Raw genomic sequence first — 22,002 nt, 5'->3', positions numbered from 1 at the left:
TGGCACAGGAGGGAAGTCCTAGGAAGGCAGGGGTGACGGGGTGCTCTGTCCCTTGGGAGTGGCCCCGTGTGTCCCTCAACCTGGGCAGAAGCCCCCAGCACCCCAAGCCATGGGGGCTCTGGGGCACTGCCTCCAGCTGTGGGTATGGCTGGGTGCGTGTGTCGGGGGTGTCTAGCTGTGGTACACCTGCCCTGCAGCTTGGGGGACCGCGGGAGGAGCCCCCCCTGCAGCAGGTACGTCCCTCCTCAGCGGCCCCGCCAGCATCCCCTCCCTCCGTCCTCCATCCTCCCTCCCTGCTCCTTCCCCGCCGCCCGCCCTCCCTCCCTCCGCCTGCATGGAGAGAGCCACGGAATGGCGGAGCGAGAGAAAGGAGCCGCATCCCCGCCCGCCTCCTCCCCCTTCCTGGGGCTGCACCTCGCCTCGCCCCCCAATTTCAGGTACCGGTCGCTTCCCCCGGGACCCCTGCAGGGCTGCCCAGGCCTCAGCACCTCGGGGCTCCGCTCCTCATCCACCGCAGCCCCCTCCCCCCCCCCCCCAGCCCCGAGCTGCCACTGCGGGCCCCCACCTCCCGCAGCTCTGCATCCGCCCTGTACAGCCCTTTGACACCCCCAGACTCCTAACCCACCCCGCGTGTCCCTTCACACCCTCCCCCCCCCACACACATACACACCATATATCGCTGAACCCCACCTTATCCATCATCCCCCACAATACTGCTTCAGCACTCCCATACATTGCTTCATTCCCCCCCTCTTCCCATGTCGGCCCCAGATACCTACCCTCATTTCCCATTCAGCCTCCCACTTTCGGCCCCACACCCCCTTTGTCAACCCCCCCGTCCCCCCCAGTCTCCTCACCTGTCTCGCCACCTCTCCCCAGCACCAAGCTCCATCTCTTTCTCCACCCTCAGGAAAGCCTTTTTCTAGCCTTTTCCTTGAACCCCCCCTTTCCCCTCCCCGATGAAGGAAGCAGCAGCCCCAGGCGAGCAGGGCTGAGCGTGACAGGACCCATCCTCACCGCTACACCCAGCGATCTGGGATGCGGGGGGGCTGCCCCTGTGACGCCCGGTGCAGCCTCTCGCGGGGACTTCCGACGGCATGCGCCGGGCCAGGCACGGCCGGAGGTGTCGACCCGCAGAGCCGGGGGCGCTCGGGCCTGCTGGTGCCTCCTGCTAGCGGCTGTGGGATGGGAAGCGTTCGGCCGGTAAGGGAGAGCACGGTGGGCAAGGGAGCCTTGCTTGCCGCCTTGGGCAGACCAGGTGCTTCTGGGGCCGTAATATCTTCAGCCATTGCTCTCCGCTCAGCTCCAGCATACCGGGGTGCTGAGGTGGTGTTGCTCGTGTGAGTGTGGTCGGCGCTGGGTGGTTACGTGGTGACATGTTGAAGGTGGGAATGAGTGGAGGCTTCACACCTGGGGCTGCAGCTGGACGCCAGCTGTGTGTGATTCTCAGCCTGCCAGCCCTGCGGATCTATAGATTGGTGGCCGGATGCTGTCGAGCTGTGCCGGGTTCTGCCCATTTCCCTCTGCCCCAGGTCCCCTCACTGGGCGCTCCAACGGCCGCCTGTGATTGCTGCGCTGCCTGCCCGAGCCGCTGGGCGCTGCTGCAACATGGCTGGGAGGGCTGCACGCCCAGCAGCTGCGCGCTGCGTGGGGGACGGCTGCCGCCGGGCTAGGAAGGGGATGGGGCTGAGGGCGTCGGGCTGGCTCCGTGTGTAGCACCATCCCCAGGGATTCTGCTCACCCAGGGGCACTGCCTCGTGCAGGAGGCGACGTGGTGACTTGAATAGCAAGTGGATGTGGCGAGCAGGTGATGGCACTGAGGCCAGGGGGGGGCCTGCGGGGTCGGTGGCTTTGGTGTTGGCTGTTGGTGGGTAGTGAGGGGAGAGCTGCAGGCACAGGGGCTTTGGATGCAGCTGCCCACTGCTGCGATAGCGTTTTAGGAGCTAGAAACAAAAGGAATTGTCTCTCCCATCCTCCGCATCATCTTCCAAAAGCCTCATGCTCAGGGTTGTGCCTGGATGGGAAGGTGGCACAGCCAGGACTGCCCCGCTGCACCTGTGTCTGAGGAGCCTGTGTGAGAGCGATGGGCTGGGTGCTGAGGTGATGGCTGATCGTCCTGGCAGCAGTATGGTGAGTGATGAGGTGAAGGGCTGTGTGTTGAGGCAGTGATGGGCTGGGTATTGAGGTGATGTGCTGGATGTCGAGATGGGTGACCCTGATTTTTGTGATGGGATACCAAAGGTTGGTCTGGATCTGAGGGCCCTTGACAGCCGGGTATGCTAGGTCCCCTCTACACTGTGCTGCCCCGACCAAGTGCCAGCACTGAGCCCACCTGCAAGGAGCTTGGCCCCATCTCCTTGCCCTATTCTCCCATCTTTTGCTCACCCCAAAGCCCCTCCTGCTCCCCAGCTCGCCCACTGGCTCCCTCCCGCAACAGGCTGCTCACAGAAGATGCTGTGGGCGTGCGCAGCTCCTCCTACTCCTCCTGCCTGGGGCCTGCTGTACAGCAAGCTAGCTGAAGCTGGGAGGCAGACTGGAGAGCTGAGTGCCTCGAGGGCAGCAGCCAGGGGAGTGATACGGTAAATGCCCCCTCCCGGTGAGGGGAATGTAGTCTACGCTCCCGTTAGTACTCTCCTTGTGTTGCTACAGTTAGTCACGCTGCTCCTGCAGCCAGAGCTGCTCACACACTGGCCATGGTCAGATGGTAGACCAGGGTTGTCACGGGTGTTTGAGAGCAGATAGGATGCACCTTCAGGAGGATCTTTGTGAACACAGTTCCCTGTCAGTCCCGCTCAGGGTTTTGCGGGCTGAGATAGAGCTGATGAGAGTGAGAGCTGCTTTGCGTTGCTGGTGTTTTCAGCCTCTTTCAGGGGCAGGAGAGAAAGGCAGGGGTGTTCCTCATGGAGGGCAATGAAGGAGAGTCTTCATCGCCTCCCTTAGGAAGTCCTGGAGTGTCCCTGTTAGATGAGGAAAGGGCTGAGTAACACAGAGACGGAGATTTTTTTTTTTTTTTTTTAATTAACTCCATTGAGCCAGGAAAATTTGAACAGAGCAACTGCCCCTGAATTGGAGATGGAGTCCAGGGTGACACTGTCTGGGAGCTGAGAGGCACTGAATTCAGCACAGTGAGTAAAACTCACCAGCAGCACCTCTCCGAAGTGAGGACCGACTCTTTCCTCCACTTGGTGCAGCAAGGGCAGGAGAAGGAGTGGGCGGAAGGGGCACCAGCGCTGGGTAACCAGATGCCCGCTGCGGGTGTGGGGACCGGCTGCTGGAGCGCTCCCAGGAGCCGGGCTGGCTGGCAGGCGGAGGCAGTCAGCATCCCCAGCAGAGAGCAGGGATTTGGCATCAGCTCAGCTGGGGAGGTTATTTTTTATTTTTTTCCCTCTCCAGGACAGCTGATTCCATCTATTTTTAATGAGCTTGCCCAGGTTGCGCAGTGAGGAGACAGAGCAGCGCCAGCAGCCATAGACTGCGCTGGGGCAGCAGGCACCTGGCACTTGTCCTCTCCTCACTACGGACTGGGGACTGCCTCAGAGTGGGAGCGTGCCCCCCAGGGAAGGGTCCTCCTCAATGCAGCTGCCCCTGAGCATGGAGTCGAGCACGGAGGAGGAGAGCTGGCTGGAAGACCACTGGGAGAAATGGTAGGGGACCGGCAGGCCTGGGGTGAGGGCTGTCCCCGGGCTGCGTGGGAACGAGGGACGGCCCCTCGTTTGTCGGCACATCAAGCTGTGCCGCGAGGCAGCAGCAAACTCAGCACTGAGTGCAGCCCAAAATTTTCTGGCTGCTCAGGAGCTGCTCAGGGCACGGGAATGTGCGGGGTTTGTCAGCAGGGCATGAGGAGGGAGCTGCAGCATGCAGCGTGGGGATAAAAGGGCTGCGCGTGGGGGTCCTTCCTGCCCATGGGTGCAGGCGGGGATGGTGCTGGCTGCCCACACAGCATCTCCCCATATCCAAGGCAGGGGTGTGCTCTGTGCCGGGATCTGCAGTGGGCAGAGGTAATGAGTGGTTGGTAATGACACCGGTGACCCAAGTAACTGGAGAAGAAATCAATTTGTGCGTTGAAGGCTGTGCTGAGAGCCTCCTGCTCTGCGTCTCTGCAGGCAGCAGCAGTGGGGGATGAGGGACCCTCTTAGCATGGCCCCTCTGCATCTCTTAGGGACACCTCCATCCCTCGCAGCCTTTCAGGGGAGCTGCCGTGGCTGGCAGAGGACTCTTTGGCTGGGCTGTTGTGTTTTCCTCCCTGGAACAAGTATGAGGAGCATTGCAGTAGTATGATGTAGAAATGTTTTAATGCACAGGAGCCAGAAGCTCCCTGGAGATGCAAGTGAGCACGTGAGGAGCACGGCAGTCAGCACATTTGCAGCCGCTAAAAGGAAATCTCTGCAAACTTTCCAAAGGGACATGAAGAATGTGTGAGGCTGTAAGGGAGCCTTCAGGGGCTCATCGGGGTGCTGAGCAGCACCAATGGCTGCAGGGATGTTGCAGCCACTCCAGGGAGGGAATAATGGCACAGAGGGAACTCACTGCTCTCTGTACAGGGGAGCACCTTGCTGGGGCAACTCTTGAGCCCACTTGTGAGGATCCACTCTCTGCTTCTTCCACAGCCAGTGGGCAGGTGCATGCAAAGGCTGCAGATCTCAATGCAATCTTGTGTCCTGCAGCTGTACCTTGCCATCCCCTAGCTCTCCTCTCCAGAAGCATCCCTTTTCCTGTTCCTTTTTCCCTGTAAAGACCCAGAGAGCCTCTCCTGGGGATCTTGGTGCTGCTCCTTGCCTGCATCCTGCCCCCTATGTGCTGTGTGTGACAGTGGTCTCTGCTCCCCCCAGGCTCACCCACGACATCAGCCTCGAGGAGTTTGAGGATGAAGACCTCTCTGAGATCACCGATGAGTGTGGCATCAGCCTGCACTGCAAGGACAGCCTGGCCGCCCGGGTAAGTGCATGAGCTGGGGGCGTGGACAAGATGAGGTTATGTGTTGTGCTTGTGAGTTTTGTGCTGGGAGGTGTGGTGAGACCCATTCTTGGGGAGGCACTGGTGGGATTCTGCAGCCTCTCATATAGGATCTTTCTGGGGCAGGGAGAGGAGAACTCTATGATCTGCCATGTCTTTTAGGACAGGGGCTGCAACCCTTCCCTGGAATGAGGGTAAGAAAAATGTGCTGCGTTGCCCATTTACAACAGAATCCTTCTGTTGTGGGGTTTGTTGAGGAGTTTCTGTGTCTCTATACTGCGAAACAGAGCCCTTGCCATGGCAGGGGTGGTTGGGGCATTGGCACTGAGCCCTGTGCCTTGCCCAGCACGCACTACAGGGCACCCTGGGTCTGCTGGTTGCAGGGACACAGCGAGCTGATCCTAAACACAGGAGCCTATGCGCTCAGAAAACTGCTGCTAAAAATACATACAAATGGCTTACATGGGGTATGAAGGATTGCCCGAGGAGCAGAACTGGAAGCAGTGGCAGTGAGAGGGCTCTTCAGTCTGAAATATGGGTGGGGAGAGCCAGGTGCTCTCAGAGCTGGAGAGGATGAGTCTCGCGAGATGAGAGCTTGATGTAGGTGGCTGCAGGAAGTGGCCAGGCCCAGGGGAGGTTTTGGATGGATTTGGCTCCGTGTGCTGTGCAGAGCCTGGGACTAACCCCAGCATGGGATTGCTGACTGCATCCTATAAGGGCATAGCCTTTGCTAAGGGCAGGAGCTAACCCGAATATTCAGTGAGAGGTCCCTGAGGAAAGGGCAGACACTGTAATTCCCCTGCAAACAAGGCAGGGCTGGAGAAGGCAGCTGCTGGATATGGACAGGCAGGCAGAGAGGCCCAGCAGCAAAATACCCTCTCAGAAGGCAGTACCTCAACAGAGAATTTGGGGTGGGATTTTTTTTTTTTTTTTTTTTTTTTATCCTGGAAAAACAATGATGACTTCATCACAGGCTATTTTAGCAGATCTCCAGAAATAGTGGCTCCAACACCCAGCCTGCAAGGCGCGGCTGGCTCCTCCAAGGCGGGTGCAGCAAGGGAGGTTGTGAAGCACAAGTGCAAGGTCTTGGCTTTGGCTTTGGCCTCGTTCCGTTTGTCTTGAAGTGCAGGGTGCCTTACGTCTGATTGCTGCAAGGCAGGATAGTAGGCTGTCCATCGCTAGGGCTCGTCATGCTCTTTGTGTTCTGCGGAACTGTTTGATGTGCGAATGAAAAATGGAAAAAATAAAGTAAAATAACCTTTTTAGGAATGTCAAGAGAAGGGCCCAAGGAGAAAGAGCTGGGATATGTCTGTATTAAACCTTCACGTTCTGGGCCTGTGCTGGATGCACAAAAAGTCTTGAACCAGCCATAGGAAGAACAAATCCCTTTGGTTTTACATCAGAGCAAGGCTCCTGCAAGTGCCAAGCTTCCTCCCATCATGATCCCTGTCTCGGTGCAACCTGCACCAGCTGCAGCCGCCTGACCCGGAGGCTGATGGCAGCAGTGTGGTGGCTCGGTGCCAGCCACCTGGTTACTCTGGGATCCCACTGCATGGAGCAGAGACAGCAGCGCAGCGGCTGCTTGCTTAGGGTGCTTTTAAACAACCTCCTTTATCCCTGCATCTCCTTCCTAGCACCTTCAGAGTGCGAGGCCTTTCCTTTGGGGAGAAACAAGTGGCATCCATCCATGTCCAGGGTTGCAGCACCACCTGTTGTGCTGCAGCCCATAAAACTGTCTCAGCAGTGGTTGTAGTTTCCTTTTAGGAATGCTGAATGGAGCATCGTTCCTAGGGTGTACATTGCTCAAACTGTTTTGCTGTTCTGCGTCCTTCTGGGACTTTCCTCCTCTTAGTTTTCCCAGTGATTCGGGATCACACTAGCAGGCTGGGCTGGCTGGCAGCAGCTGCTTCGCAGACACCCACCTTAGCTAGGTATCACGGAGCCAGCCGGGATTTCCCCCTTTCCTTTTCCTAAGCCTCTGTTTCCTTGCTAAAGCGCTGCGGGGCTCACAGCGTCCCATAAGAGGCGCGTCGGTGGGGAGGGCTTGGAGGGGGAGCCGCGGGGAGCATCCCTGCGCCTTTAAAAGGCTGCGACCGGCAGCCCCGTCCTATCCCGCCCCGCCTGCTGACCGCGCCGCTGATCCCGGCAGGGCCGCGTGAGCCGGTCGGGCGGCGCGGCGCGGGCTGCGGGCGGCGGGGAGGGAGGCCGACTGCAGGCCGAGATGCTGCAGCTCGACCTCATCGACGCCGCCGGGGACGCGCCGGCCGAGGAGCAGACGGCGCCCGCGCCCCTGCAAAAGGAGCCGCCGCCCGCCAGCACCGACAGCTACCGGCCCAAGCGCCCCACCACGCTCAACCTCTTCCCGCAGGTGCCTCGCAGCCAGGTGAGCGCCGGCCCGGGGGGCTCTCCCGCCATCGGGGGCTTCTGCCGGGGACGGGTGCGTGGTCGGGGGCGTGAGGGATGCGGAGGGAGATGCGCTCGTTCCCTGCTGAGCCGAGCCCCCCGAGCGTGGGGAAGCTCAAAAGTGGGCTGCGGCCGCCCCGAGCCCGTGGAGCCAGAGTAAGGCGGCCGGGAGCGGGGAAGGGATCTTAGTGGGGACGGGGAGCTAATGAGGCGTGGCATCCTGAACGCGTGAATGAGCCATCCGTCCCAGCACCGCGTCCCAGATCAAGGGCTGGCAGCGCCGCGGCTGCAGCCTGGGACGGGCCGGTGACGCAGCCCTGTGTGCTCGGCGCTGGGACTGGGGTTCCGCTCCTAGGCAGGCGGCTACACCCGGTAAGGGGGCATCAGCGTCAGCGCCCAGTGCAAAATCGCAGCGACAATCACACTGCCCGAAAAGGTGGTCAGGAGAACGGGGGTTCATCTTGCTCACTCTCAGGGCTTGCAGGAGGTTTTGGATGGAGCCTTTTTCCAGATGCAGCAGTGGGGCTGTCCCCAGGAGGGTTACGCCAGAGTGCCGTGCATGCTGAGCCTCTGAGCTGGAATCCCTTTGCCCCATCTCTCCTGCAAACCTTGCAGACCTATGCAAGGTGTGCTGTGCGCAGGGCTATTTTTGCCTTCCTCCTGCCTTCAGCAGTGGCTTCTATTGCCAAGTAGGAGGATTTTCGTGGTGGTGACGTGCAGCTGAGGGGCTTGAAGCTAGAGGCAGGTGTCCCTGCGGGTGACAGATGGGGCGTAGTCGGAGCTGGGTGTCACCAGCCTGAAACCTGCAGCTGATGCCAGCTCTGCCTGAGGCTATGGGTGGGAGGAGGAGGAGGAGGGCACGGAGCCAGGACAATGGCTGCAGGACAGCTGGCACCGGGGACAAAGGCAGCAGGGATGGGGGGGGAGGGGGGACGCCTGCTGGAGCATAATGGACAAGGGGACAGCAGGCAGCTTTGTCCCACCCTGCGCAGGGACCCCGAGGAGCCGGTGGCACGTGGGAGCCACATCCAGCTGGGGGGACGGGGACAGCAAAGGCCCCCCCCGGGCAGCTGGTCCCAACCAGCGTCCAGACCTGCGGAGAGGTATTTTTGGGGTGTGTGGGTTGTGTAGATGGTGGGCTGGGGAGGGGGAGACGATGGTGCCCTTGTAGGGGATGGTGGAGACTGTGGGACCACACTGGGAGCCATGGGCATGGTCTATGCTGAGGACCTTGAGGGCAGGAGCTTTATCACACAGGGTCTGATAAGGCTGGCAGCAGGAACGCAAAGTCCCTGTGCTCCAGGATAGGATGGGGAATCCCAGAGATCTTAGTGGGCTTTAAGGCAGAGGATTGCTTCATGTTGACTGGGAGAGCAGGGCAGCTCCTGTGCTGCTTTTGATGGTTGCAGGAGAAAACCCCAAGAATCCCAAGCTTGGTGCTTGAGCAAAAACTAGCAGTGCAGAAAATGCGACTGCTGCAGAGAGACAAAGACCCATGCTGCCCTTAGAGCCATCTGCAAAGTCTGGGAGCAAAGCGTGCCCTGGCTGCACGTGAGGATGGTCACAGTGACCCTGAAGAAGCTCTTGAGTGGTCCTAGGCATTGCCCAGGGGCCGTGATGGCTCTGGCTGCTGCCCATCGCTGTGGGGCGGGCAGGGACAGGCGCCATGTGCTGTTTACTGCTGGGGTGACAAGGCGGCTTTGTTCTCCTCCTCAGGACACCCTGAACAACAATTCTCTGGGGAAAAAGCACAGTTGGCAAGAGCGGGTGTCCCGGTCATCGTCCCCTCTGAAGACGGGTGAGTTGTCCGAGAGCAGACCCTTGCACTCCTTTGTAGCTCCTAGGAGTCAATCCCTGTCCCAGGGCCTGAAGCAAGCCTTGGTTGGGAAATGTCCCCGGTGGGCACATGTCCAGCTTGAGTCTGGGGCGTCCCTATCAGTGGGAACACCAACACTGCTCTTTTCCCCACAGGTGAGCAGACCCCTCCCCATGACCACGTTTGCCTGAGTGATGAGGTCAATCACCAAAACAGCACAACCTCCACCAAAGACCGGGGCACATCCACAGAGAGCCCATGCCGGCGCACGGCAGCCACTCAGATGGCACCTGCCTGTGTTGCCTCATCCCGGCCCCCCGAGAAGCACCAGGCTGCCAGCCGACCCCCGCCCCACGGTGCCAGTGTGGTGGTGGTGACGTCGAGGGCCCCCGAGGCCCACCGGGACCGCATCCGCTACCAGACAGACGTGAGGCTGGAGGCCACTGAGGAGATCTATCTGACACCTGTGCAGAAGAACTCAGACCCGCTGGAGACCGAAAAGCCGTTCCTGTCACAGTCCAGTGAGAACCGCATGTCTATCAGTTCTGACATCGACACCTCCAGCTACTCAGCCCTGGCTGGGAAAACCAACCCCTCCATCAGTGAGGAGGATGAGGTGCTGGACTACATGTCCTCCCCTGACAAGACGAGCCTGCCCCGAGCCTCCTGTGGTGGTGGGAGCAGTGGCTACCGGCCAGGTCATGGCCTTCAGAGAGCATCCGTGAGCTCGGACACCAGCGCCCTCTCCTACGACTCGGTCAAGTACACGCTGGTGGTGGATGAGAACGTGCAGCTGGAGCTGGTCAGCCTCAAGCAGTGCTACTCGGGCTACAGTGATGAGAGTGACTCGGCTACTGTCTACGACAACTGTGTCTCCTCACCCTATGAGTCAGCCATCGGTGAGGAGTATGAGGAGGATGCGCTGAAGCGCGACTCGGTCTGCCTCTCTGAGGACTCCACCCCCGAGGCGGACATCCACTTCTCCAAGAAGTTTCTCAACGTCTTCATGAGTGGCCGGGCGCGCTCCTCCAGTGAGTGCTGGGCGGGGGGAGAATGTGGGCTGGGGGTTGTGTCCCAAGGCAGCCTTGCTTAGCCCTGGTACCAGCTTGCCCAGCCCAGGGTGCCCTGCAGGGCCTCCAATGAGATTGAGAAGCTTCAGCAGGCGTTGGTTCCACAGCCTGCGACCTCTTCCCTTGTGATTAGGGAGGGGTGGGCTGGAAAAGCTTTGTGAGCTTTAGACAGGGGTAGCTGGAGTTGTCAAGCTGTTGTTCTTTTTGTCTAGTGTGAGGTACAGCCAAGATGGCACAACCTGAGCTAAGGCCGTGAGGCGTGAGCTGAGGATCTTGTCCTTCCCTGTGTGTGGTGCTGACTCCTCAAAGCTGCAGCATGCCCCTCTACCTTCCTCCCCAGGTGCTGAGTCCTTTGGGTTGTTCTCTTGTATGATCAATGGTGAGGAGCAGGAACAGACCCACCGTGCTGTTTTCAGGTGAGTGCAGGGCACAAGCAGTGTCCTCTGGTTCTACCCAAACCATGTAGTTTCCAGCATGAGAAGCCTGTGAATTAAACCATAGTCCTTAGGCTGGTAGTAGGCCCAGCAGGAGCCAGGCACTGGCTGGGCAACATCTTCCCAAGGGTGAGAGACCTTTCAGGGCACCCAGGAGCACTGGGAGCCACGTGGGGGATGCCATAGGGGAAACCTTTTGAGCCTGAACCTACTCAGGTCTCTATTTAGCACATCAGATCTTAGCTCCTTCCACCTGCCCCCCAGCTGCGCCGGCTGCAGGCCTTGTGCTGCCCTTGCCCCAGAGGTGTATTGGTGAGTATGCCACCAGAGCTGCCAGCCAGCACAGTGCTAATGAATCCCTGCCTAGGTTTGTGCCTCGCCACGCGGACGAGCTGGAGCTGGAGGTGGATGACCCTTTGCTGGTGGAGGTGCAGGCAGAAGATTATTGGTACGAGGCCTACAACATGCGGACAGGGGATCGGGGCATTTTTCCTGCCTACTATGCTATCGAAGTCACCAAGGACCCAGACCATATAACAGGTACCAAGCCTCCGTAGTGCTTATGTCCCTGATCTCCTGCCCACGTCCTCACCACGGAACAGGAGGTGGAAGGAGGACGCTAGGCAAGGAATGACATGGCCGTGGGCAGCTCCAGCCAGTAGTGGTCAGAGCTTGCACCCATTGCTGGGAGGGGAACGGTGCAGGTTTGGGTACGTGGAGATGGCCAACAGAGGTGATCCTTGCCATGTGCTCTGTCTTCTAGCTCTGGCCAAGAGCAACGACTGGGTGGACCAGTTTCGGGTGAAGTTCCTCGGCTCGGTGCAGGTTCCCTATCACAAGGGCAATGATGTACTGTGCGCGGCCATGCAGAAGGTAGCGTCCCACTGCGGGCTGAGCCTGCCTGGGAGCAGGGAGGAGATGGGAAGGGGTGGGCCATCTTCGCATGCTGCTTTTGAGTTCCAGGGATTTACGTCTCTGTCTCCCTCCCCAGATTGCCACCACGCGCCGCCTCACTGTGCACTTTAACCCACCCTCCAGCTGTGTTTTGGAGATCAGCGTGCGTGGGGTCAAGATAGCTGTGAAAGCCGATGACTCCAAGGAGCACAGCAAGGTAGTGCCCTGTTCACCTCATCTCTTTTACTGTTGCTGCTCTGAGCTTGCTGGTGCCCCCATGCATGTTCACATAGAAATTAAGGGCCTCCATCCTATGTGCTCTTTGTTCCGCTAGAAACACCATCCAAAGGGTTGTAGGTCTTCCACTGGGGTCCCCGAAGCCTAGTGAGATCCCAGCATTGGGCTGTACATCAGACTGGTGCCCTCACAGATGCCAGGCGTGTTGCTGTGTTAGGATGCTGTGAGCTGAGCTGCACCCCTAATCTGTCAGCTGTTCCTAAACCTTTCTGCTACTATTTTGAGTGGTGTCCTCCGGATCTTCCCTGTAATCTCTTTAGCTGGGCATTGCAAGCTGCTGATTAGTGGTCTCCATAAGTAGCCTAACAGAGCACAGCAAGATGCTGGGCAGAGGCAAGTGAAGTCTTCCCAGCAAGCCTTTTGAAAACCTCCCCTGTGGGCAGGGTGCAGGAGCGTTGCTGTGGGTACTGTTGTGGAGAGCTGGGCTCAGCCTGAACACCTATTTCCAAAGCTGGAGTCCAGCTGTCCCACAGGACTGCTGAGGAAGAAAGCTTTGACTGTTCTTTTATTTGTCCCCCAGGTAAACAAGTGTAGCCATTTTTTCCAGCTGAAGAACATTTCCTTTTGTGGATACCATCCAAAGAACAACAAGTGAGTAGCAGGAAGTGTGGGGCAGTTATCAGTGCTTTAACACACGGAGGCATCACTGCTTTCTCGCTCCCAGCGTCGTCATCCCACAGCTTCATGTGAGGAGCAGCCTTTGGGTGGGAATCACATCTCTGATATGGGCCTGGGAAGTGCTCACTGCTGGGGTTTGAACCCCAAACCCCTTTGCCAAGAGTGGGATAGGTATTTGTTTCTGCCTGTCTGCCAGTCCAATCTCACTTGCTCTGTTCACTCTCAGATATTTTGGGTTCATCACCAAGCACCCTGCCGACCACAGATTTGCCTGCCACGTCTTTGTCTCGGAGGAATCCACAAAGCCTCTGGCGGAGTCTGTAGGGTAAGTCCTGGGGTGGGAGGAAGGTGCTCCCTCCTGAGGGACAGGGGGAACGAGAACCTGGCACAGGTTCTCTACAGTGAGAGGCTCAGGGATAGAGCCAGAGCTGACGCTGCTATAGGCAGCATATTCCTGACAGTGCTGGAACAAGTCCCAGTGCAAAGCTTTGCAGGCAGATGGCTGAAACCCAGGGGCTGTGTGGAAGCTCAGAGCTGAGATGGAGGCCTTGTTCCAGCAGCACCTCTGGGCACTAATGCATGAGGCTCCCAGAGCTGGATCAGGGTTCGACCTGACAACAGGATAGGGGGGCAAGGGCGAGAGGGGAAGCAAAATGGGCTCTGTAAATGCCATGGGGAGGGTACAGCTGAGCTTTGCTCCATGCTGTGTTGCAGGAGGGCTTTTCAGCAATTCTACAAGGAATATGTGGAGTACACGTGCCCCACGGAAGACATCTACCTGGAGTAGGGGCTGGCATAGGCACCTGCTGCACAGCCAGGGCTGCAGTCTTGCCCCTTCCGCGTCGTGCATGGACAAGAGCTGCTTTGAGATTGGAGGAGAAGTGGGCCCAGGGAACAGCTCCCAGGGCCCTGTGTTGCCTCTTTTCATGGCTCCCCTTCCTCAGGCTGGGAGGGTTGGGAGGGGGGAGGGCTGGACAAATCATGTTTATTGTACAAAATACTTAGTTTATTCTATTTGAGAAGTGCCCATTGGCTGCCCAGTCTGTGATTGCTGGAGGGGTTGGCATTCTCCAGCCTTTCCCTGATGCAGGCTGGGGTGAAAACATCTCCACTCTGTGACCGTGGCTCAGCTTCCCGTTACATCCCTCAGGGGTGACTTCTAATGCAGTGGCAGAGTCAGACTCTTGCAGGATGAAGATACAGAAGCTACAGCCAACAAGAACTGTATGATGGTTCCTGCCAGGGCAGAGACCATCACTTCTCTGCCTGGCCCTGGGGACAAGGCTGCTGGACAGGAAGGATAGAGCCCAGCATCTCCTCTTTGAGTGCCAGAGAAAGGATGAATGAGCTGAGACAGCTCACCCCTGCCTCTGCCCCCATCCCTCCTCTCTTGTATCCATGCCCTGGGGAGAGAAAGATTCCCTCCTACCTCTCTGCAGTGACCACACCATGGGGAAGGGAGCATTTCTCTGTCCTTGTCCCCCTCTATTCCCTCCAGCTGCAGGTGGCAGAGGCAGGACAGGGCTGAGCTTCCCCACTGCAGTGGTTCTCAGCCCTGTGCAGACTGGGGTGCCTGCCAGAAACGGAGCAGGGAAGGGCTAAAGCCTGCAGGGAGCCATGCACATCTCCAGGGAGGTACAAAAGCTCTCCTGCTCCCTGCCAGCGGTCTCCGTGCTTCAGCTGGATCTGCTGTGATGGCAACAACATTAAATATGATGGTTCATGGAGCAGGGCTGCAGTGCTGTTTGTGTTGGGTGGATTTGGGCCCTGCCTTGTTCCTTCCCTTTGGGGAGCCCAGAAGGAGCTGGAGTTTCTCAGGTTTGCAAACCTTGGAGGTCAGAGACTACCGTAAGATTGTGGTATAACTTAATTCTTGTTTTTCCATTTACAGTGCCAGGAGGAATCTGGCTATAGCTTCCCCGTATTTGCCATTAGTTGTTGAAGACAGCAATAATATCCCTTCTCAGCCTTCTCTTTTTCAGCTAAGAAACCCCAGCTCCTCCAGCTTCTCCTCCTATCCTGTAGTGTGGCTGGAGAGCCCTTGTTCCTGCACCCCATACCTACCTGAGCGCCCTGCTGTCCCTCACAGCTGGGCATCATAGTAGTACTCCAAGTCAAGTTTATCACGTTTGGTTTTGCCAGCCCTCTGCAGTCCTGCTGGCTGTTCCCGGGGTGCTATGGTCCTGAAGTGAGGCTGTTTTGGTTTAATGCCATAATCTGTGGGTAGACAGTGGGGTGAGAATTCGGGAGCTGTCTGTGTCATCACTGGAGAAATGAGTGCATGGGAGGGAGTTTAAGGGAAGAGCTGTACCATCCACCAAGCCAAAGTGCTGCTGCGGGAGTTCCAAGGGGGCAGAGAAGTCCTCGGGGACAAAATAGCTGCAGAGGAAAACCAGAGTGAGCCCAAAGCTCTCCAGAGCTTGCCCCCATCAGCACTATAAGCCCAAGCCTGGTCCAGGAGCACTGGTTACAGAAGAAGGAGCCTCCAGCCCCTGTGGCACCACTGCAGGTACCGGGGCAGGGAAGAGGTGAGGGAGTCATCACCTTTGGCGCAGGGGCAGAGGGAGCACAGCCCCTAGCAGCACAGTGAGCAGCAAAAGCCAGCACTGCATGCTGAGCTCTGGTACCCAGCACTGTCACATTCTGCAGTGAGGTCACAGAGGAACCACCTGGGTAGCCCAAGAACTTTTCCTCTCCTGTACTTAGAATCATAGAATGGTTTGGGTTGGAAGGGACCTTTAAGATCATGTAGTTCCACCACTCCCTCCAGTAGGCAGGGATGCCTCCCTCTAGACCAGGTTGCTCAAAGCCCCATCCAGCTTCCAGGGAGGGGGCATCCACAACCTCACAGGGCAACCTGTTCCACTGTCTCACCACCCTCACAGTAAAGAATTTTTTTGGCTCTCTTCTTTCTGGGCTTTATCTTCTTGCACTCCTTCCTTTTCAAATTCCTCAGTGAATGGAGCACAGTTCACTCAGCTCATGACTTTCATTTTGCTGTGTGGTGGTAACACAGATGCCATGCAGTGCCAAGCCCTGGGTCCCCTTACTGCTGTGGCCTAGTAAGTGGATGCACCTCCCCCAACCCCAGTTTGGCTGCTAAGGTAAGAGGGCTGTGACTCCTGTATCCTGGGAGGCCCTTGAGGATAGTTTAGGTAGGACTGCTGTCACCCACATGGCCAACTCACCATTGGTCAGAACCAAGTGGCATCACTGGCAGGTTTCTGGCTCTCAGAGTTGCACAGGGCTGCTGCTTTCAGGGCAGCCCAGTGCCAGGGGCTGTCTACACCCTGTTCTGGATGAGGGAGACTCCACAGCAGTCGACTGGCTACATTGATGTCTTACATTAGCAGAGGTGATAATGAATATGGTCATAGCTGTCCAAACCTCACCTTGACCTTTTATTAAATACTGCACAGCAGTATTTGCTCAATCCTTCAGTTCTCTTCTCTGCCCTTGGCCAAGCCCCTAAGCACCAGATGGTAGCTATCCTGCAATCCTGTTTAGTATGTATAGGGTACTAGCAAAGCAGCCTACAAACTGCAGCTCTCCCAGCCTCAAGATGAGCCCCAGGAAACTTGAGGCTGAATCAGGCAGGCACCTGGAGTTACAGACACAGCCATCAGCTAAGCAACATGCAGGGCTCTGCCCCATGTAGGCCAGAGCAAAATGCTTCTGAAGGACAATATAGAAATGGGACCAGCATATCCCAGGCTAAACAATTGCAAAAACTGCTCTTCCTGATAGAGACAGACCTGTTGCCAACCCAAATCAAAGACTCAAGGGGATCCCTTGTAAGTAAGGGAAAAGAGCTCCTTCAGCTCAGTTCTTTCCATTCAGTCAGTTTATTTGACAGACAAGCCCACTCCAAGCAGATCGGCCAGGCATGGCCAACACAAGCAGGCTGTAGGTCAGTCTCAACGCCACGAGGTGGGAGACTATGCTCTCCAAAAATCTCTACGCTGCCTGGCTTTAGTATAGCGCAGCCATACAAAAGGAGAAAAATCAAGTGCTTAAAAAAGGTTGTCCCGTCACCATCACTGCAGCCACAACAGTTCATAGAAAGAGGTGGCCAAGGTCTCTCCACACACGTAGTGTCCATCATTCACAGCCAGATCTGTTAAAAAACTATTTACACCCCCCTCCCCACCCTGCAGAACAGGAGCTTCTCATTGATGGTTTAACTGAAAATTAGATAAAATCAACATGCCTTCCCCCAGCCCTCCTTAGAAACAACCATCCCTGATCTTAGCAAATAAAAATCATCATCTTCTCATCAGCCCCAGTTATAGAAATAGATTTTCTGCCAGGCAGGCAAGTAATCCATCAGTGGCCCTGAAATGAGAGAACAGAGATATCTCACATTTAGAAAGGCAAAGATCGAAAGATATATGCAAATGGTGCCAGTACCCTCTCCTCATTATGATACCCAACAGTTCCAAACCTCCACTTTCAAAAGTGAGAAACCCATAAACAGAATAGTTATTTTTGCCAAGGTGGGAGGCAACTTTGGGATGTCGTGCCAGAGTTTAGAGCAGGACCAAGGAATGCGTGAAACATGGTCAGCACAGACATGATGTGGGCACCACTCTCTCAGTGCTGACACACCCTGGTTTTGGTGGGAAGGGACTCTGACAATGACCAAGGGAAAAACCTGCATGGAGTGAGTCAAGAGGACACAGAAAAGAGAGACAGCTCAGCAGTAATGGGCAGGTGCAAACACAAAAGCAAGTGCTGTATAGCAAAAATTGCTTATGCTGGCACAAGGTTTGATGCAGAGAGAAAGCCTGCATTTCAAAACCTCTCTGAAATCATTAACTGGAGAAGTGGCTCCTGAGTTAGCCAGCTTCGTGCCTTCCTCAAAGAAAGGACAATTCCACAGTCCAATCTAATTCCATATCACTGCCATGAACTACTCCAGAAACTGTTTCACATCATCAGGGAAAAAGGGTAGGTGAAAATCTGGCCCATAAAAAAGGGGATCTTTGTGTGAAGGACTAGGAGAAAACAGGCCTGATTTGGGCTTTTGGTTTATAATATGCTCTTAGCTGGGTTAATACCTCTTGACAGCTACCCCTCACATCTGTATTGCAAACTGGCAATCAAGGAAAAGGGTTCAAAAGCAATTTCTGCAAAGCAGGGCTCTGGTGCAGTTGCAGAAAGACAGCCCAAGGGAACAGGCGTAGGTGGCAGGGACAAACCTCTGCAGCCTGTGAGGGAATCTAGAAATCTACCACTGTGGTTGAGCACAGGTTGCAATCTTTCTCTGGTCCATCTTAAAGCAACTCCAGTACCAACACAAGGTACAGTGAAGGTAACCATCCCAAGGACATCCCAATTCCTTTTTCAGGTCAGAAGCTCCTCAACAAATATTCTGCTCAACTCCCATGATTTTTCTTCATCTACGAGAAACAAGGATGAAGCAATGGGTCCCACTTACGTGTGACAAAGCCAAGTCCAGGCACGTAATCAGCCAACAAACGCAGGAGGAAGAGGATCCTTGCCCTAGTAAGGGAAAGAGTATGAATGAGCCCAGTGGGATATCTCTCATCCCAGCTGTTGAACACGTTAACAGTGACAGCAGGAGTTAGGCAAGGGGCTTGTATTAACCTGGTCACAGGCACCCAGACCTCTTCAGATCTGTTCACCCAGTCCCCTGATGCTATTTCTGTTCAAAGGGAAATTCTCAGCAAAAGCCCAACAGAGCCCCTTACTCTGAGTATCGGTCATAGAAAGGAGATCTCAACAGGTAGTACAGCAGTAGGATAGTTCGTCTCCTCAACTCTGCTCGCTCTCTCCTGTTCAGGTCTTTCAGATCACTCAGCAAGCTCAAACTGGAAGGAGAGGAGCAGAAAGTGAACTTACAGCAACAGCAGCCAACAGGAAAACTAAAGTGAGTTTCTAAATGCTCTCTGTCCTCAGATCCCTACAGAGCAGTCTGCACAAGAACAGACAGTACTGTGTTGTGGAAAATACCCAAATATGTACATCTCCCAGTCAAAAACAAGGCTAGCCTCTGCACACATTTCTGGCAGTAGGGCCTGCCACCTGCCATGGACTGGGGAGCAGGGGAAAGTGTGATTTTTTTTTTTGTCAGCAACCACCCCCAAAGACTGACCTCGAGATATCCAGGACGGCTGAGAGGAGCCAGGGTTTCCATGATCTCTGTCCCCACACTCCCAAACTCAATACTAGGAACGCACAGTCAAGGAATAGAAAGAACCAAACAGACCTAACAAGAGGCACAGAGCCAGACAAGCAGCCTGCTAGGTACCAGCAAAGCTCTACAGAGCCCAAAAGAAAACACTCTTGGGCAGTGCTGGAGGGCTCCAGGGAAGGGACCGGAGGTCTCGTGCACATAGCTCAACTGGCCGACGCTGGCCATCAAGATGCAATGGAGGAGTTCCCAGGTCCCTGCACAAGCAAAGCAGCAGTAGGAAGAGGAGTATGGGGTGATCCTACACCACGGCTCAGCAGATGAGCCCATAGCACCCTCTGCTGGCACCTGGGGTACAGAGCCTGCTCTCACGTAGCCAGGGCAGGATACAGTGGAGCAGAGGACGGGTAACGTAGAGCGATTCTGCAATTGTTTCTTGGAGACCCAGAGGAGTAGGAGGCTGATTCATCTCCTCTGCTCTTCGGCTCTGTGTCTCCTCCCTCTGCTGGGGGGATCCCCAGTGCCTGGACTGCAGGGAAGGAGCTGAAACAAGCACATCAGGTCACTCACACAGCGAGTACCTCCCTACAGTCAGCTCATGTCTCTCTGCACTGTGGAGTAGGTGAGCTGGAAGAGAAGCACAAGCAGCAAGACTATGGCTGCACCTTCCTTGTTGCTGCCACTGAACAGCACCCTCAGTGCTTGCCTGAACAAGGGAGGCAACATGGAGAAGTATTCTTAAGATTCATGTTTCTCAAAGCACAACTACCACTGGTCTTGCACCTTGTGTGAGAATTCCCATTGCTTTAGTATTCCCCTGCCCATGGGGCCCAGTGACGGAAGGATACACCCCCATACAAGCTGATCAGGTTTTCTGCTCTTTACTGTCCACACCCAGGAACATACATCAAAGGCACAGAACAGAAGCAGCTCAGACAAAGACAGAAAACAGGCTCAGCTACTTACTATTTTGGAGAGATCTGACAACACGGCTGGAACGCCTACCAACATAGGTCTGATCTTTCCCTGAGGAGCTGCCTTCCACATCTGCAGGAGAAAACAGCCACAGGGATGAGGCTCCAATGGAATGTAACTCAACCTGGTCTCTGTAATGCCAGCAAGAAGACTGGACTGAGAGTTTGATCTAGTCCAAAGTGGACCATCCTGAAAGGGCTAACATTACAGAGCTCTTAGAGGGTGAAGAGATACATTTGCTTGGCATTGCCCAGAACCATCAGAGCAGTGGACTCACATCTTGATCCACAATTCAGACGGTATTTCCCAAACCAATGACAGCACTGAGAGCTCACCTTCAGAGTGGAGAGACTGCTGCTGCTCCCTGTTCAGCGGCACTATGGGAGGAGATGTTTGGATGCCAGCTTTATACCACAGCAGCAGCAGGAGGCGGAGGATGGCCCTGTGGGCAGACACACAGGAAGCCTTCAATACCCAGCTGTGGAGCTGGGTTGTGCTGTGCCCAAAAGGTGACATTCCCAGAAGAGGGAAACACTCAGGTCCGCTCAGGGAAGAGACGAGAGGCACCCTTCTGCAGCACAGTACCCCACACTGCAGGAGGCTCCAAACTCCCCCAGACTCAGGGACCGGCTGCTCAGTCTCGCTTGGGATTTTTCCTGGGGTAACGCCAAGACCCCTCCAGATGGCCCTTCCAAGCACATGCAGCCCCCTTCCCCACCGCCTGCGGCACTTACTTAGCCAACTGGATGAGGACAATGATGGTCCATCGGCCCATCTCCCCCCACACCCTGGCTGTCCCCATCTCTGCAAAGACCTCCACACATTCTAGCACGCTCAGCCAGGTCAGCAGCTTCTGCTGGGGCAGTGACTGCAAAACACAGGAAAGGGGACAGGATGGAGGTTCTGCTTGCAAGTTGAAAGGGAAAGATGCACAGCCTAGTCTGGTGGGATTCTCAGAGCTAAAGGAGTGATGGCCCTGGAAGTCAGAGCCTCAGAAACAAGAAGTGGTTCCTCTCCTATGGCCAGAGCCTATAGGCAGGCCCGTTTCCCTACTTCTGAGCAGGAGCAGACCTGGATATCACTGTACCATATGGAGCTGCAACTCCAGGAATGGGGAAAATATCACAGCTGAACGCCAGTTTGCTTGCTATCCTAAGTGAAGCAGCTAGCAGTCTCCTGGGTAGCAGCACAGTGCCTGAACTCCAAAAGCAGAACTTTCCTCCTCCTCTTTCTACAGCTGGGACACTTGATGACCCTCTTCCCCGGGCACAGCTGATGGGTACACTTGGAGCACAGGGTCCACTGCTGCTCTGAAGCGAATGCCTGCCAAGTACAAACTTATAGTATCAGTTTGGATCCCAGGCATGAAGCCCACAGCAGCCTGGACTCTTTCAGCAAGAGAACTTGCTGGTGCTGTTCACCGTGAAGTACAACCTGTATTACTTGAAAAGCACCCACAAAGAAGATATAACTGAAGTTCACCTCACCCCATGCTCAGCTTTTATCACCAAGGGAAGCGAGTCTTCTGCTCAGATGGCTGTCACATACCCCGTGTTCCAGCCAGGGCCGCCTGCGCGGACTGACACTGAGCCACTCACATCCAGGCCCAGCGGGCGGGCAGGCGCGCAGCAGAGGCCTGTCTGGGAAAAGAGAAGCCCTCCTTCTCCTTCCCCAAAGGGTCTAACTGAGGGCCGGGAGCCAGCCTGGGGCTCTCGCGAAAGAGGCGGCAGCCAGCTGCTTTCACCTTCGCTTTGCTCAACACCGCAGGCAAAGAAAGGCTCGGTCGGAGCTTCGGCGTTCCGCAGACAGCGGCGGTCGCCGAGCGGCTCGGTTCCCGGCGCAAGTCGGGGCCCGATCCCCGGAACCCGGAGAGCGCTCGGCTCTGGGCCGGCGGCCCCGCGTTCGGCAGCCGTTCGGCGGCGGCCGCGGGCCCTGCCCCCGCGCTTACCCCCGGCAGGCCTCGGGGCAGCTCCTTGCGTAGGATCCAGTCGTTGAGCAGCACCAGCAGGTTGGAAGCGGAGTACACTGCAGCGGGAACACGGCGCGGGGTTACGGGCGCGCCGCAGACGTCCGCGGGACCGGGCCCCCCGCCGCCCCGGGCCCTACGTACCGAGCTCCGACAGCTCGTGGGCGTCCGCGAAGCGACCTGCGAGGAGAGGAGAACGGCCGTGACGCGGCGCCGCCGGGCCACATGCGGCGCCGACGCGGAGCGAGGGCCGAGCCGCACCTGGCAGCAGGTAGGAGAGGCCGCGCACGGTGCCCTCCAGCTGGGCGGTGGCGGCCGGGTGCCGCCGCACGTACTCCTGGTAGCGCTGGCACAGCTGCCGCAGCCGCTGCACCGCGCCGCGGGACGGGGACGGGGCCGCCGCCGCCATGCTTCCGCAC

At 56.7% G+C, this 22,002-nt stretch overlaps 3 protein-coding genes across 10 annotated transcripts; 1 reads left to right on the top strand and 2 right to left on the bottom strand.

The window, feature by feature from the left end:
* The first annotated feature begins 286 nt into the window (after window positions 1-286).
* MAPK8IP1 (mitogen-activated protein kinase 8 interacting protein 1) lies at window positions 287-14,212 on the top strand. Of its 5 annotated transcripts, none has more exons than XM_085224743.1 (13): window positions 287-437; window positions 4,830-4,935; window positions 7,103-7,336; window positions 8,349-8,459; window positions 9,073-9,154; window positions 9,328-10,203; window positions 10,583-10,658; window positions 11,044-11,216; window positions 11,440-11,549; window positions 11,668-11,787; window positions 12,388-12,458; window positions 12,712-12,810; window positions 13,200-14,212. In XM_085224743.1, the coding sequence occupies exons 1-13, from the start codon at window positions 352-354 to the stop codon at window positions 13,270-13,272; spliced, it is 2,217 nt and encodes a 738-aa protein (XP_085080869.1). In that variant the 5' UTR covers window positions 287-351; the 3' UTR covers window positions 13,273-14,212. The 5 variants fall into 5 exon arrangements, with proteins under 5 accessions (XP_085080869.1, XP_085080871.1, XP_085080872.1 ...); XM_085224746.1 differs by lacking the exon at window positions 287-437 and adding an exon at window positions 1,670-1,807; XM_085224744.1 differs by lacking the exon at window positions 287-437 and adding an exon at window positions 3,499-3,644.
* On the bottom strand, window positions 13,470-16,164 carry FREY1 (Frey regulator of sperm-oocyte fusion 1). Of its 2 annotated transcripts, none has more exons than XM_085224760.1 (4): window positions 15,030-16,164; window positions 14,797-14,864; window positions 14,550-14,702; window positions 13,470-13,691 (listed from the first exon to the last, which is right to left on the bottom strand). In XM_085224760.1, exons 1-3 carry the CDS (start codon window positions 15,095-15,097, stop codon window positions 14,569-14,571), a joined length of 270 nt encoding a protein of 89 aa, XP_085080886.1. In that variant the 5' UTR covers window positions 15,098-16,164; the 3' UTR covers window positions 13,470-13,691; window positions 14,550-14,568. The 2 variants fall into 2 exon arrangements, with proteins under 2 accessions (XP_085080886.1, XP_085080885.1); XM_085224759.1 differs by having other exon boundaries at window positions 15,674-16,164.
* A 147-nt stretch (window positions 16,165-16,311) lies between these two features.
* On the bottom strand, window positions 16,312-21,992 carry PEX16 (peroxisomal biogenesis factor 16). 3 transcript variants are annotated; one of them, XR_014883487.1, is made up of 11 exons: window positions 21,845-21,992; window positions 21,728-21,763; window positions 21,566-21,642; window positions 20,352-20,485; window positions 19,953-20,059; window positions 19,609-19,689; window positions 19,033-19,185; window positions 18,604-18,676; window positions 18,096-18,319; window positions 17,926-17,990; window positions 16,312-16,820 (listed from the first exon to the last, which is right to left on the bottom strand). XR_014883487.1 is itself a non-coding variant. In XM_085224754.1 (11 exons), exons 1-11 carry the CDS (start codon window positions 21,990-21,992, stop codon window positions 16,762-16,764), a joined length of 1,053 nt encoding a protein of 350 aa, XP_085080880.1. In that variant the 3' UTR covers window positions 16,312-16,761. The 3 variants fall into 3 exon arrangements, 2 of the variants coding, with proteins under 2 accessions (XP_085080880.1, XP_085080881.1); XM_085224754.1 differs by having other exon boundaries at window positions 18,200-18,319; XM_085224755.1 differs by lacking the exons at window positions 16,312-16,820; window positions 17,926-17,990; window positions 18,096-18,319; window positions 18,604-18,676 and adding an exon at window positions 18,683-18,899 and having other exon boundaries at window positions 18,991-19,185.
* Between the last annotated feature and the right edge of the window lie 10 nt (window positions 21,993-22,002).

Source organism: Meleagris gallopavo, chromosome 5 (genome assembly GCF_905368555.1).
Source record: "Meleagris gallopavo chromosome 5, MGAL_WU_HG_1.1, whole genome shotgun sequence".
Classification (NCBI taxonomy): domain Eukaryota; kingdom Metazoa; phylum Chordata; class Aves; order Galliformes; family Phasianidae; genus Meleagris; species Meleagris gallopavo.
The sequence above is the reverse complement of the archived record's forward strand: the minus strand, read 5'-3'. Positions and strand labels throughout refer to the sequence as shown.

Bases quoted from the DNA above. Each gene is read 5' to 3' on its own strand.
- FREY1 (XM_085224760.1), bottom strand. From the start codon at position 15,097: ATGCAGTGCTGGCTTTTGCTGCTCACTGTGCTGCTAGGGGCTGTGCTC. The intron at 14,865-15,029 runs GTGATGACTCCC...TTTCCTCTGCAG, and splicing joins CCTCTGCCCCTGCGCCAAAG to CTATTTTGTCCCCGAGGACT. The intron at 14,703-14,796 runs GTACAGCTCTTC...GTCTACCCACAG, and splicing joins GCACTTTGGCTTGGTGGATG to ATTATGGCATTAAACCAAAA.
- PEX16 (XM_085224754.1), bottom strand. From the start codon at position 21,992: ATGGCGGCGGCGGCCCCGTCCCCGTCCCGCGGCGCGGTGCAGCGGCTG. The intron at 20,060-20,351 runs GTAAGTGCCGCA...GTCTGCCCACAG, and splicing joins GTCCTCATCCAGTTGGCTAA to GGCCATCCTCCGCCTCCTGC. The intron at 16,821-17,925 runs GTAAGTGGGACC...CTCTCATTTCAG, and splicing joins TGGACTTGGCTTTGTCACAC to GGCCACTGATGGATTACTTG.
- MAPK8IP1 (XM_085224743.1), top strand. From the start codon at position 352: ATGGCGGAGCGAGAGAAAGGAGCCGCATCCCCGCCCGCCTCCTCCCCC. The intron at 8,460-9,072 runs GTATTTTTGGGG...TCTCCTCCTCAG, and splicing joins GCGTCCAGACCTGCGGAGAG to GACACCCTGAACAACAATTC. The intron at 12,459-12,711 runs GTGAGTAGCAGG...GTTCACTCTCAG, and splicing joins TACCATCCAAAGAACAACAA to ATATTTTGGGTTCATCACCA.